This window comes from Tamandua tetradactyla, chromosome 14, assembly GCF_023851605.1.
Source record: "Tamandua tetradactyla isolate mTamTet1 chromosome 14, mTamTet1.pri, whole genome shotgun sequence".
Lineage (NCBI taxonomy): Eukaryota > Metazoa > Chordata > Mammalia > Pilosa > Myrmecophagidae > Tamandua > Tamandua tetradactyla.
This window is the reverse complement of record NC_135340.1, coordinates 63,093,899-63,108,397: the sequence shown is the minus strand read 5'-3', so window position 1 is coordinate 63,108,397 and position 14,499 is coordinate 63,093,899. Positions and strand designations below refer to the sequence as shown.

Here is a 14,499-nt window from a genome sequence, read left to right as displayed (position 1 = left end):
GTCTCCCATTGATGAGACTAATTTTCATCACCTGGTCAAGGTACTGTCCAATTTCTTAACTAAATCATCATTAGATACCCCACTACCACCCTGCAACTATTAAGCCATGGGGGGGGGGCTTTTAAGATCACGTAACTATTCTTCTTCTCTAGCAAAATTTCCCCTTAGATTCAGCATTCATTGACGATTCTCACCTGATCTAATCTCTACTCTGATGGCTGCAAAATTATGATTTTTCTGACTTCACTTCTCCCTCTGCATTTATCAGTGGGCATCTGGCATGCTGTCATAGTCAAGTCCTCTCTTCCCATTCCTCTGTTCCCATTCATTCATTCATGTTTGCATGCCTACAGTGTTAGTGTGGACTCATGAATTCCTGTTCTTTCAGTACTCAGATTGTGCCTGATTCAGCCAATGGAAACCTATTCATGCTGGCTCCTGTGTCCTTGTGACATGTCCATTTGAGCACTTTCTTACTTTCTGGCATAACAAGATTTCCGTTCTCATTCTTGTATAAACCCTGTCCCAGTACTGGAATTAGCCATTTCTTAAAGATCCCTGGTTCTTTGGGGAATGGTATTCAATACTCAGATCTGAGCACTAGGTTTCATAGCATTTTTTAAAGGGGGTTGTATTATCCAACATTACATGTTAATAAACTAAGCCTCAGGGAGTCTAAGATACTGAACCACACAGCCAGTAAAATGTGGATAAGGGATTTAAACCCCTTTCTTTCTGTATTAAGCATCTTACATATAACCTTCTTTCAGTTACTCTGTAGCCCTAAGCCATGTCATCTGTTTTTCTTCCTTTCTTTCCTTCCTTCCTTATTTATTTTCTTAGCCTAAACTGATATAAAAGATCAGCTATCATTTAATTTTTACAGATAAGAAAAAGACCCTTGAAATGAAAGATTCATGCTGTGGACACTGCTTCCAAGAACTTGAAAAGGCAAAGCAGGAATGTCAAGATCTGAAAAGAAAACTGGAAAAGTGCTGTAGGCATCTTCAGCATTTAGAAAGAAAGCACAAAACTGTAGTGGAAAAAATCGGAGGTTAGCATGCAAGGTAGCACTGCTACCAGTATAAATCTCTTTGATCCTTATTGAAGTGTTCAAATGTGACATTTTAGTGAATGTAGACACTGATTCTCTTTTGTGATTAATGTGAATTAATTTGGACCTTATTTTATTTAGTTACCAAATTATTATTTCTGATCTCAAAAGAAATTTTCAGCTCTGATTAAAAGGTCACGTTCCTTTCTTCCTTTTTTGATTGATAGATATTGAGGGCCTAATATGTGCCTAGCATTGTTCTCAGCTCTGGGGATACAGCAGTGAATAAAGTAGACAAAATTCCAGTTCTCCTATGGAGATGTAAAAGACTATGTTCCCTTCCTCAAAAAGCTAATTGTCAAGTAGGGAAACTAAAACAGTATTGAGGTCTCTGGGCACTATGTTTATAGTTACAAGAAAGGGTATAAACTCTGCCTCTTATTATTTTTTAAGGAAGGCTTGACTAAGTCTTGAAAGAAAGAGGTATTTGCCAAGGAGGAGAACAGGATTTTAGGCAGAGGGAAAGGCTATGAACTAAAGCAGATTGTCTCCGTTCAGTCCTTCCCTCACATTGTTGTCAGAGTAATTGATCTAAAAGAGATAGCTTCTGTCATTTCCCACTGCCCTTCTGGAAAAGCAAACCGTTGGACATATGAAGCTGCTCCCTCTCACCTTTCACTGTTCATGTGATTCTGTGTTCTGTACTCCTTACATCTGAGATATTGCAGATTCCTTAACCAGTCTGGTCGTATGTGTTTTGTACCAGTAGACTTTGCATATGATGTTGTTACTGTGTCCTACACTTTACCCCTTCTTTTCCTTCTTGGCTTAACTCTTCCTTTAGGATTCATCTCAGAAGTTATCTCATCTTCAAAGCCCTCCTTGGTTTTTCCTGGTCTAGGATAGGTGGGCCTCTCTTTTGAGCCCCATAGCATTTGACACTTCCTCTGTTACACTGTTTACCATTCCATAGTTTAATTACTGCTTACTTGTCTAATACCATCTCCAAACTATGAACTCCAAGGAAATAATGAACAATATGTTGTCTTGTTCATCCTGTAGTCATGGTGGCCAGTACATGCTAAACATTGAAAAGCTATTTCAGTGAATGAACGGCTGAAGGCATGGGTCCAGATAATTGCATCATCCAGAAAAGAACAGATAAATAGGTTCACTTTTTTTCTACCTTCACTTCTACCTCTTGTCTAGACAATGGCAGGCACCTTTTCAGTCTTTCAGCTTTCAATTTTGCCCCTCCAATCCGTTCTCCACTGGGCAACTAGAGTGAACTTTACAAAAATACATTGGATCATGACACTCTCTTATTTAAATCCCTTCAGTGGTTTGCCATGACCCACAGTATGAAATCTAAACACTTAATGCTTAAAAAAACCTTTCATGATCCAGTGCTGGCCATTCCCTCCAGCTGCATCTTTCCTCCACCCCCCTTATTTTCTCAGTAGAACCATAAGCATGGATTTCATTGTCTCTTGTTTCTGATCACGCTTTCCTAATTTTAGTAAAATATCTATCCCCCTATGCTCATCCCATTGCCTGGCTAACTCCTGCTCATCTTTTCCTAATCATCCCTGCTTGGTTAGGTCTCCCTGCTAGACATTCCCCATAGCTTCTATGCTTTTTATAACATTTTGTCATCCATGTAATTATTTCCTGTGTATTCCCTTTAGGAGTACAGACCTCATGGTGATAAGGGTCAGGTCCTGTCCCAGCATTTAGCACAGTACCTGGCATCATAGCACATACTCAGTAAATAGCGTTGACTGAGGGAAGCTGCCTACCAACACCTACTGCTTACTGAGACTGTTGGAGACAGACAGTAATGACTAAGGCAAGAACACTTTCAAGAATTTTGAGATAAAAATTTTAACAACTACAATTCCCTTTGTGACTACTTTGTTCTTTAGTAAAGGCCAAGAGAATAAAAGCTATCTGCCTAAACTGTAGATGCATATAGCTATGCAAACATACTATTGTAAAATTTGATGAAAATAGAAAAAATTTGTTTCACATAATAAAGAACAAGGGCAGTCAGACATATTATTATAATAAACAATATTTAATACCATGCATTGTGATCATAAAATAGTTAATCTACATGATGCTTTTGAAGCAGGTGTCTTCAGTAATATGGTGACCTGGAAATAATCCAAGAATGCTGGTACATCCTTCAAAACAAAGAGCTGATAAAAGTGGTCAGGGTCAGAATTCATCATTTGACAGCTAGATTTGAATTTTTATTTTAATGTAAACCTATTAGGTGATACTATCTTTACTATTGTGGCTGCTTTTTTTTTTTCTTAGATTCTGTTTTCCTCTGTGTTGATAGCCTTTATTGAAAACTAATGAAGCTACAGTGAATGGTTCAAAAATATTCAGTCATCAGAGTAATAGTGATTTATTCCCTTTATCCCATATTGTGGGGTGTGCTGAGGGGGTGACAGAGTAGGGCACATGGTGCCATGTTCACATTTATTGAGCATTTATAGTGTGTTTGATGTTTTATTTTTATTACAAAATTTAAAGTAGGGTAATACTATCTCCATTTTACATCTGTAAGAGCTCAGGTTCAGAAAGCTTAAGTGATTTTCCTAGGCTCTTTATATGATTTAAACCTACATTTCTCTGACTCTGGAATTCATGCTTTTTCCTCTATATTACATGAACTTTATCAGTCTCCTGTCTTAGTTTTAAAAGTCCAAAGATTTGAAAATCTTACCTTAATTTTGAAAATGGCATCCACTTAATTTTATTTCATATTGAAGTGCTTGTTCAGTGAGCATTTATATGAGCACTGACTCTATGCCAAGTTTCATGTGGGACATGGAATTAGAAAACCCAATGTGTCTACAGATCTTCATTCTAGCTGGGAAACAAAGCACATGCATATGTAACAATTGGAAATCAATTCCAGGAAAGTGTATAACCCAAGGCAAGTTGTAGATGGAGCATAGATTTTGAGTACTGAGGAAACAGAACAAGGAAGTGGTCAGATGAGGATGTGGTTCATCAGGTAATGAATGATATAGGAGAGTACCTGAAAATTACATAGTTTCCTCTATCAATATCTGCATTGGGAGCTTAAGGGAATGGAATACTGAAAAACAGAAAATGATTAATTGCCCAATATCTGTAAACTTTCTTTTATAGAAGACAATAGTAAGGTTGTGGAAGAATTAATAGAAGAAAACAATGATATGAAGAATAAATTGGAAGAGCTGAGAACAGTTAGTAAAACACCACCAAGGTAGGCTTTTAGTATTTTAAAGAAACCATTTGTTTCTAAGTATTTCAAAACATTAAAAAAATCTTTTACTGTTATATAGCAAACAGTATAAAAAAGAAGAAAATCTCCAAAATCCTATCCCCAGAAGATACTTTGTTTTTGTATCCCTTAAGCCTCTCTTTATACATACATACATCATATGCACATCATGTTTAAAAAATTGGGATCATTGTAGGAACAATTTTACAACTTTATTTATAAAGTTAGTATAACCCAAACTTTTCTCCGTGTCTTTAGATATTCTCCTACAATGTTTTTCAATATTGTTTTTCTTCCTGTGCATTTATCATAATTTATTTAAACAATCATAACGTTTAAGTTGTTTCCATTTTCCTCCTATTTTTAAATAACTGTGTAGTGAAGATCCTTGTATATGAAATATTTAGTACATCTCAGTTTATTAGAATATATGGATACATATATTTTCTTTCAAATTAAATTTTTTATTTTGTAATCTCTGTTTTTTGCAAACTTTGGTTTGTTTTTAGGTCATTGTCAGAAGGGGCCATTGAAAATTCTTGCCTACCATGCAATGGGAGGGCCTTGGAAGAACTTCGTGGACAGTATATTAAAGCTGTAAAAAAAATCAAGCGTAAGTCCTTGAAGAGATTCCCAAGATTTTACAGATGGCTTGGACCCTTATGTTTTGGTTAAATGTAAAACAAGAGTTTGGTAGCAATAGTGATTTTAGGGAATTTGCCAAAATACTTTGTTCTGGAATCTTGCTTGTCATAGAAAAGGTCATTGACATATTTTCTAAATTATACAGTAATGGATCACCTTGCCCTGTTAGTATCTTTTGAAATTGATTTAAGGGTAGTGTTATTTCTGTAATATTGATTATTCTGTTCTTTATTAGACACTAGTATCAAATTAAAAATCTAATGGTCTTACAATTTAAATAATTTTAGAAAAAAAATCTCTTATGAGTTTTAAATGAGCATTTATCACTTCCTACCATAAACTTCTTAGACTTTGGAAAATGGATCTAGTTAGGAGTTGTTCTCTTGTTTCCCATTATTTTGATGATGGATTAAATCATATATGTAAATTTATCAAGTTCTTTGTAATACAAGATTGGTTTAAATATCAAAATTGCATAGAATGTATGTATCTCCCAAACACAGTGGCTAGGGAAAATGTATATTTACCTCCTGAAATTATAGTACACCATTTTTAACAGTGGATGCAAAGGGTCTCAAGTTTCAAATATGATTGGTAGATCATCAGTGTCATATGTGGATGTTTTGAAAAGTTTGCCGAGTATCTGCAGTAAGGGAGATTTACTTCTCAGTTATTGCTGTGCTAAGAGAGAACATATTACTACAATCAGAACAACTTTTTGTTAATAATCATGTTCATTGGGAAGTGAAGTTTTAAAAATTTTGTATTCTAATATAATAATTTGCTGTGTGTGCATGTATTGTGTTTTAGTTATTTTAAAAAGTTAATTGGAGGCTTTGTGTTGACATGTACTCCATTTTAATTCCTTCCATTTTGAATAATGAAAAGTAAGTCTCCTAGTTACTGTTTTTGCATAGAACATCTAATTTTCAGGAACAGCATACTGACTTTAAGAAGGAAATTCTTCTGTTATATTAAGAATCCTTAATATAACAGGGATGGTGAGATTCTAGGTATAAATATAGCCCTGGGTTTTAGTAAAAAATGTTAAGTCTCACCTATTGGTAGTCCCAATTAAGGCATGTGGAATTAAAGATAAAAAGAGAACTTGAAAGCTGTCATGTGGAATTAAAGATAAAAAGAGAACTTGAAAGCTGTGAAATATGCTTAAATGTAAATTTGAAAAGGCAACTATAATTTTATCATTTTTCCTACAGGGGAATTTTGTCCATGTCTCTTATGGATTGTAATATACTTGATTAGAGCTGAAATAATTAAATAATGAAATAGGGATTTTCAGAGCACAAGTAAACAGCAGAATATGAGTCTCTCCATCTCATATTTGCCTCTTTTTCTTGTTTCTTTTTTTTTTTTTGATGTCTGCTTCCCTCTTCCTTTCTTCCTCACCCCCTTTTATGTTTCTTTTTTCTTTTAAATGAACATATAGATAATTGAAACATTTGAGTTTCTGTGCCTCATATTTATGATATTTTCTTGCCTGCTTCAGAAGGTGATAAAATTTCCCTAGGGAATGTGCCACTTTTCTTTACCACATGTGCCTTTCAGCATTCCAAAAGGATTTATAGATGACTTCTCTTCATTTTAATGATTGTGAAAAAGTGTAATGTTGAAATTTCCATTCACTTCATCTCCCAGAAAATTGGTCTGAAGTCTGCCTTCCTATTTCTAAAAAACTGCCAGTAAACATGCATGCCATGGTGATTTCCCCCACCCTCCTGTAGGCGATATGCTTCGTTATATTCAGGAGAGTAAGGAAAGAGCTGCTGAAATGGTAAAAGCAGAGGTATTGCGAGAACGTCAAGAAACCGCCCGAAAAATGCGCAGATATTACTTGATTTGCCTCCAACACATTTTGCAGGATAATGGAAAACAGGAAGGGTGAGTTCAGTCTAAACAAGTATGTCCTGAAAACACCATTTTGCCATCTTCCTTAACCACAAAATTAACTCTCTTTACGTGATCGGCCAGTGGGGTTTAAAGAGGCTTTACGGCTGTGCCTCCCTAATTTTGGCAGTGTTAAGAGGAAAGCAGAAATCCTGGGGCAAAGGAAACTCATTTTTTCCTTTAAAAAATATTAATTTAAAATTCTGGAATTCCCCACAGGGCTGAGAAAAAGATTATGAATGCTGCTAGCAAACTTGCTACAATGGCAAAATTGCTGGAAACGCCTATTTCTTATAAATCGCAGAACAAAACGACACAATCAGGTACGTCAAAATGAGTGAGTTGAGTGGTTTTTCTCCTTTCAGTTTTGGATATTTAGCCTTTTCATAAAAAAGAGCAGGGAAGGTAAGGAGTGAGATTTAATTTATAACGTTGTATGTGTGTTTTAACTTAAACTGGAAATCTGCAAATAGTATAGCAGCTCCAATTCAAGTAGGCAGACTTGGCATACCCACCAGCTTCCCTAGAAATGATATAAAAGATTTTTAAAAAAACAGTGAAGAAGGAGAAGAAGAAATCTCTAACTGGCCTTTAAAAAATTAGATACTTGATGGACCAGAAACAATGAGAAAATCCCTGAAAGAAAGAAGGCAGTCTAGGATTGAAGATGGGAATCTTGGTTTAAAATCACCAGAATATGACTGCTGTAAGCAGAGACACTACCAAAACTTTCTTGTTTGAAAGTAGTACATCTAGGAGAAGTTAGGAGGCCTAGGCTTTCCGGTGGGGTAATTATTTGGTGTTCCAGAGCAATAGCAACCAGGAGGGGTCACCCTTTCCTTATTTCTCCTTCTTTCCTCCCTTCCCCAACCCCAGTATCAAACTGGGCAACTACATCAGCAACAAAAATTCTGGGCATGGGACAGTGCTCCAAGTGGCTAGCCACACCGTGGAAGTGGGAGCCAATTAGTAAGCGTGGATAAATAGAAGCCAGTAGTGGATTGAACCATGTCAGCGGTCATAATAAATGTAGAAGAGTTAAACTCACCTATTAAAAGACCACAACTTTCAAATAGGTTTTTTAAAAAAATCTAGATTTGTGCTATTTTTATCAGAAGAACATGTGAAATCCAAATTGAAGGGATGGAGAGTGGTCCACTAAGCAAATGCAATGCTAATATTAGATGAGTTGGAGTTAAATAAATATTAATATTAGGTAAATTAGATTTAGCATTAAAAGGGACAAAGATGATAGCTCATATTAATAAAGGAGTAGTGTCCCAAGAAGCTGTGCATTGTTTCTTTCTGCATATAGTAACAGAGGTTTAGGATATATAAAGCAAAGCTGATAGAAATACATGAAAAAAAAATTTTAAAGTGAGATATTTTAACATATCTGTGAGGAAATGGGCTTTTTGAACTGCTGAAAAGCTTGAAACAGAGAGATTGGTTAAGGAATCCAAGAGTCTGATGTTGGTAAACGTTCCTTAAATAGAAGCACAAAAATTGTGTAAATTTTGGAATACTGATGCGAACCTTGGGTGAAAAAGCACACTGTCATAAAATAAGAAATGAGCTTTCTAGGATTTGGGTGACAGTGTGCAAATAATGTCCGTGGCAGAAACAAATGCTCCATGGACTCTAGGAACTAAATTATACTACTCAGATATGATGCCTCTAATTCTATGCTATGTATATGCTTTGTCTCTGATCAGATTTAGTGTCATTAACTAATTAAATCAGAAACTCAATTCAGCTTTACAGAGTTACGTGTGTATAGGTATTAGGTGGGGCTTCTCCAGCCAATCAAGTGTGTCAGAAACTCCATACTTGACATCAAAGGAGGAGTGGAAACATTACAGTTGGTTCTTGAAATGCTGTGTATCTACTGCAAAAATGATAGACCAGGTGTATAAAAAATAATATATTGAATTATAATAACATAATTTATCTAATTGATATTTGTAAAAGAATATTTTAAAATACCCAACATTGGTATATTTTCTTTGGGAATGATTAAAGCACATATGCCTTCTTTGAGACTACACACAAATGTAAATGTTTTTACTTTTCTTTAAATTTTAATTTTATCCTTATTTTGTGTTTCCCTCTACGCAGTAGCACCGCCTATGACTTCACAGATGCTGTTTGAAGTTGAAAAAGCAAAAAGAAATGAAGTGAACCCTAATGCACTAGGCCACATTGGAAGCAAATCAAACAGTATAAAAATTATCCCCAGAAGTAGGTGCGAGCAAGTTTCTAAGAAGAAGGCTGCTTGTAACTTACAAAGGCGGTTAGAGGACAGAGAACATGGGGACACAAAGCATGTGGGTTCCAAAGGGTCACATTTAGATCTTCAGTTTGGGGATGACAACTGCAACCCACTAGACATTTTGCCAGAGAATGCATCTCCTGAATTTGTTCCTTGTGAAGGTGAAAAAGACATTGGTTTGCACAGGAGGAAAGACCAACTTGTTGATACTGGCTCTGAATCACTGATACGGCGTTCATCTGCGCACCCCTTTCTTGGAACTCTCAGAAATAAACGCTCATCTAGATGTACCCCTGGTCCTTTGGAATCAGGATTGACACATGTAACATTTCGAGGTCCTAATGAAAGACCTGATTTAAAAATATCTAAGTGTAGTCCACTAACAGAAAGTAAAAATGCTGCATCGGAGAAAAGTCAGGGTTTGGTTGTTCCAGAAACTACAGTAAAAGATGGAGAGGACCTCGGTAACCCCATAGACTGGAATTCCAATGATGAGACTTTATGCTGTAGCAATCAGGAGGTACTGTCTTTACATGGGAGGCCACAAGAAACTCTCAATGAACTAGCTGAATCTGTTCATTTCAAACAGTTTTCAGCAACCAATTGCCTCTCAGATGTAGAGAAAAATAATGTGATTTGTAAACCTACAAATTGCGAGAGTGATCACCCTCCAGACCTGTCAGAAGAAACAACATATTTGCAGCCAGGGCAGATCAGTTTGAGTTTTGGACAACCAACTCATCAAAGGACTGATCTTTTAAAGTCAGATTTAAAAAAACTGAGCAGCACAGTACCATCTTCAGTGTATCTGCAGCCTTCAAGAAAATTAGCTGCTCCCCTCTCTAGCCAACAAGACAGCAGCTTTGATTGCCCATTTGTCAATCTAGACTAATTGTACAGTATTTAAGAAGAATCATTAATATATTAACAAGAAAACTGGAAGGGAAGACTTCATACTGAAAAATTTGTGGACTCTGCCTATTTTGAGATGTTTTAATAACATCTGACTATTGCATGAGTAAAGTAGTCTCATAAAATTGCTTGAGATATTTATGTTGCCTTAATCTTCCAAAGGCCTAATGGCATTTGTGTAATTTGCTTCTGTGTGGTGCTTATTTTTGGTTGCTAAACCATCTATTTTTATACTTATATATTAGCTCACTGTGCAGCATTAAATTATTGCCTATTTAAATAAACTTGCATATAGTCTGTCGAATTGTTATGAATTATTTTGTAATTCATAATATAAAAATGTTACATTGGCATCATGTTTGAAATTCAGAAAAAGAAAAACTGATTATCTGCAAGGTGTGACCAGCAAAATTTAATTTTGGTGATTAAATTTAAGGAGGATACTTGCCTTTAATGAGGCTCTAGACTTACTCTAGACATACTTTGCATGGAAATATCTGCTCAAAATTTTGATCCTTTCAATTAGTGGAAAAGGCACTTTGCCAAAATCGCTACACATGTCTGACATTGTCCTGGTTTCATTATTTAAAATGTTTGTCTGGATTTTTTTTAGTTGGCATTTATATTAATTCACATCACCTGTGAATTAAGTCCAGGAACTTTGTCTCTTTTATGGTTTCATATTCTTTTGTCTGAAATATTACTTTTTTTTTTGCATTGGCAGGCACCGGGAACCAAACCCGGGTCTCTAGCATGGCAGGTGACAACTCTGCTTGCTGAGCCACAAAGGCCCGCCCTGAAATACTACTTTTTAAAAACTGAAGTAACAAGCTTTTCCATGTATCAAAAAATTTAAAACTGTTAGAATTTATGTTCATTTATAGTACAGAATTAAATGTGGCTGAAAGCATATTAATACTATAGTTGAAAGATAATTCTAAACTGAAAAATGCATGCAGAAATGAATGACCGCCTAAATATCATTTCTAGGTAAATTCTTTTTCAGATTCCTGCAGATGGATATGAAAGTTTTAGATTTGTGCAAAAAAGTGCTTCCTGGAAACACTGCTTCTTTTTATCCCGACCATATTATGGATTGTGTTTTGGAGTGATCCAGTATATTTTTCCACCCAGCATCAGGCTCACTTGGAGGGTGGGGTGGGAGTGGGGGGTGGGGGTGATGCATTCCACCTACTGATAACCAGCTCTAAGAGCAAGAACCTAGAAGTGAAACGTCTGAGACTTAGGAAGCGCTGTCACTTTAACTGGTGACCACTTAAAGATAAGCCTAAAATTAGCATTGGATTTCAGTGCTTGGGTTGGCACACAGCTGGAGAAGGGAACACACAGCCATCTCTGCAAAGTCTCACTTGTGTTCTTGAAAGCACGATGTTCCTTGCTCACACTGGGAAAACCCATGAACCGGCAAAACCTCCACTAGTGTTCAGTTATGTTTGAACATTTTAAGCCTTGAGTGTAGCTGAGCTGTGGGAAGATCTAGCTATTTGCTCTTCTATATTTTCATATATGTTCATTTGTTTTAAATCCGTGTCAGGTATTTAGATACTTAGTATCAAGGTTGATAAGAGGAAAACTTTGCTTTCTGCTCCTTTTATGGTGTTCATAAATTCAACAAGATTAGATTAGTGCATTTCACATACCTTTCTCCTAACTACCAATGAAGGTTTAAATTAATCAATGTAGCAATTAAGTGAGTGTATGGCCAAACTATAACAGGTAATTTTATCAGTCTGAAAGAATACTCTCTGTCTCCATACTGGAGTTGTTAAAAGCTGAGGAACAGTTAACAGTGTTAACAATTGTTAACAGTGGAAGTGAATAGATTTTCAGAAGTAAATTTGCTTAACATTAAATGTAAACAGAAGAGATTAAGTAATTGACCCAAGGCTGCATTTGTCAATTGGCAGAGCTGGGATTTGAACCCAGGACTGACTCCCAAGTCCAGTGTTCTTTTGGCCCTTTCATCCTGAATTCAACTCTGAGGTGGTAGCATTATGTTGCTAAAATTGTGATTCTACAATGTCGGATATTGTTTGAATTTTAGTTAGGTACATCTTGCTTCTAACACAATAGAGCTGACTTCATGAAATTCCACGAAAGTCCTAATAATTCACTGAAGACTTTCATTTACCAACAAGTGAATTAAATCCTGTCTTGGAGAATGCTTTGCAGAATATTGTCTCTTTGAAAGAGGATTAAAAGAAAATCTATTGTACAGCCAAACATATTAGCAGTAATGGAAAACTAAATTGTTGGTCCATTTTTAGTTATGTGTTCTTGCAACTCTTTTTATTGCCTCCTACAAAATATTTAATGTTGTGCCAGCACTGTACAACAGTGTATGAAGACACCGCCCGCTATTTGATGAGTTTATTCATAATCATGAAGATACCAGCTTTTGGTTTGGGGGCCAGGTATATTTGGGAAAGAGAATAAATTTACTGTTCATGTCCCCTTTCTGTGGCTTTTTAATCAGTCTTTCTGAACACAAACCAGGCACTTGTGTGCTACAATTAACTACATCACCCAGACAATTACAGTTCCAAATTTCTCTCTCTCTTGCCCTGTGTGTATGTGTGTGTAAAAGAAATACACTCCAGTTTTGGTCGGTGGGTAAGCAGCTATCTGGTGGGGCTGAAGACTCAACTTCATTGCTTTGGATTATGAGTTCTACCTGAAGGGCAAGCCATATTTGGCATCCAAAAAGCAGAAACTATGTTCCTCTCCCCACAATTTCTCACGTTAGCAGAGCAGTGAACTGGATTTAACCCTTAATTGAAATTTGGAATATGGAAATAAGCTGTCAATTCTGCTTTATATACATCTCACTTTGAAGTCTTTAGCTTGGTTATTCTATTGTCCTTTTCATTTTTTGATCTTGATTACAAGCCGTTTGGCTGTGCTGGTTTGAGTTTTGTATACCCCAGAAAAGCCATGTCCTTTAACCTCATTCAATATTGCTGGGTAGGACCTTTCTGATTGTTTCCGTGGAGATGTGACCCACCCAATTGTGAGTGGTAACTTTTGATTAGATAGTTTCCATTGAGATGTGTCTCCACCCAATCAAGTTGGGGTTGCTTACTGGAACCCTTTAAGACGGAACCATTTTGGAAAAAGTTTTAGAGCCACAAAAGCACATGCAGCCAGAGACCTTTGGAGACAAAGAAGGAAAATGCCCCCAGGGACCTTCACAAAACAAGAAGCCTGGAGAGAAAGCTAGCAGATGTCACCATGTCTGCCATGTGACTTTCCAGTTGAGAGAGAAACCCTGAACATCATGGGCCTTCTTGAACCAAGTTACTTACCCTGGATGCCTTAGATTGGACATTTGTATAGCCTTTAATTTGGATGTTTTCGTGGCCTTAGAACTGTAAATGTGCAACTTAATAAATTTCCCTTTTTAAAAGCCATTCCATTTCTGGTATATTGCATATTGGCAGCTTACAAACTAAAACAATGGCAAAGAACTTTTTTTGCCCCTTTAACAATTTGAAGGTGCTGTGTCCAAAGCTGCTGCTTAAGTAAATGCCAATTCAATGGATGAGTGAATGAATGACTGAACAAACCCTCTGGGTATATTGCATGCTAGAAAATTACCATCTTTACAATATTGAGTCTTCCAATCAACATGAGTTGACTTCATTTATTTAGATATTCTTAAAATTTTCTTAACAAAAGTGTACTTCTTTTTATAAATTCGTTTTTATGTATTCTTTTTGTTGCACTTTTGGATGGAATTGTTCTATTTCATTTTTGGAGAGTTTACTGCTTTTATGCAGAAATACAATTGTTTTTTTGTATAGCTCTTGTATGCTGCAACTTTGTCAACTCCTTTATTTAGTAATTTTTATGTGGCCTTTAGTTTTCCCTTAATATGCCATCTGTGAATAAAGGTGGTCTTAGTACTGCCTTTCCTATCTGTACGCATATGATTTCCTTTCCTTGCCTATTGCACAGGCTACAGATCTAAGTGCAATGTTGAATAGACATGGTGAGAGACGACACCTTTGCCTTGTTCCTGATATTGGGGGGAAGCCATTAGGTATGTTCGCTGTAGGTTTAATAGTGATCCAATGATTGATCAGAGATTGTGTTCAAGATCCTTGAACCAGAACGGTTTACATCCTCTTCTGATGCATCTTTAGATATATTGGGGAGTAAATTCAAAGTTCAGGCAATTTTCTACTCTGCTCCCACTTTTACTTTCCACTGGGTCCTTTCAGGTCTTCCATTCATATATGCCTAACCTCTTTGTCAGTAAAGGGATGTGTGGAGAGCTTGGGCCCTGTTGGATCATCTGCGCATGTACATGCAGATTCCCACATAGACAGAAATGTGTGGAAAGCTTATTAAGCTCTTCATTTCCAGGCTGGATCCCTGCAAATTTTTTGGTTAATCTGCCACAAC

The 14,499-nt window shown here is 36.3% G+C and overlaps 1 protein-coding gene across 13 annotated transcripts in view; it reads left to right on the top strand.

Annotated features, from left to right (window-relative positions):
• The window catches only part of CEP152 (centrosomal protein 152), an 86,608-nt gene extending 76,241 nt beyond the window's left edge, over window positions 1-10,367 (top strand). For 8 of the 13 annotated variants that reach the window (XM_077127810.1, XM_077127805.1, XM_077127806.1 and 5 more), the window contains 6 exons: window positions 887-1,054; window positions 4,223-4,319; window positions 4,847-4,950; window positions 6,725-6,881; window positions 7,107-7,210; window positions 9,006-10,367. In XM_077127810.1, coding sequence (XP_076983925.1) covers window positions 887-1,054; window positions 4,223-4,319; window positions 4,847-4,950; window positions 6,725-6,881; window positions 7,107-7,210; window positions 9,006-10,051 — 1,676 coding nt within the window. In that variant the 3' untranslated portion in view covers window positions 10,052-10,367. The remainder of the gene's footprint in view (window positions 1-886; window positions 1,055-4,222; window positions 4,320-4,846; window positions 4,951-6,724; window positions 6,882-7,106; window positions 7,211-9,005) is intronic. The other 5 variants (XM_077127816.1, XM_077127809.1, XM_077127812.1 and 2 more) reach the window with 3 other exon arrangements.
• Window positions 10,368-14,499: the final 4,132 nt, after the last annotated feature.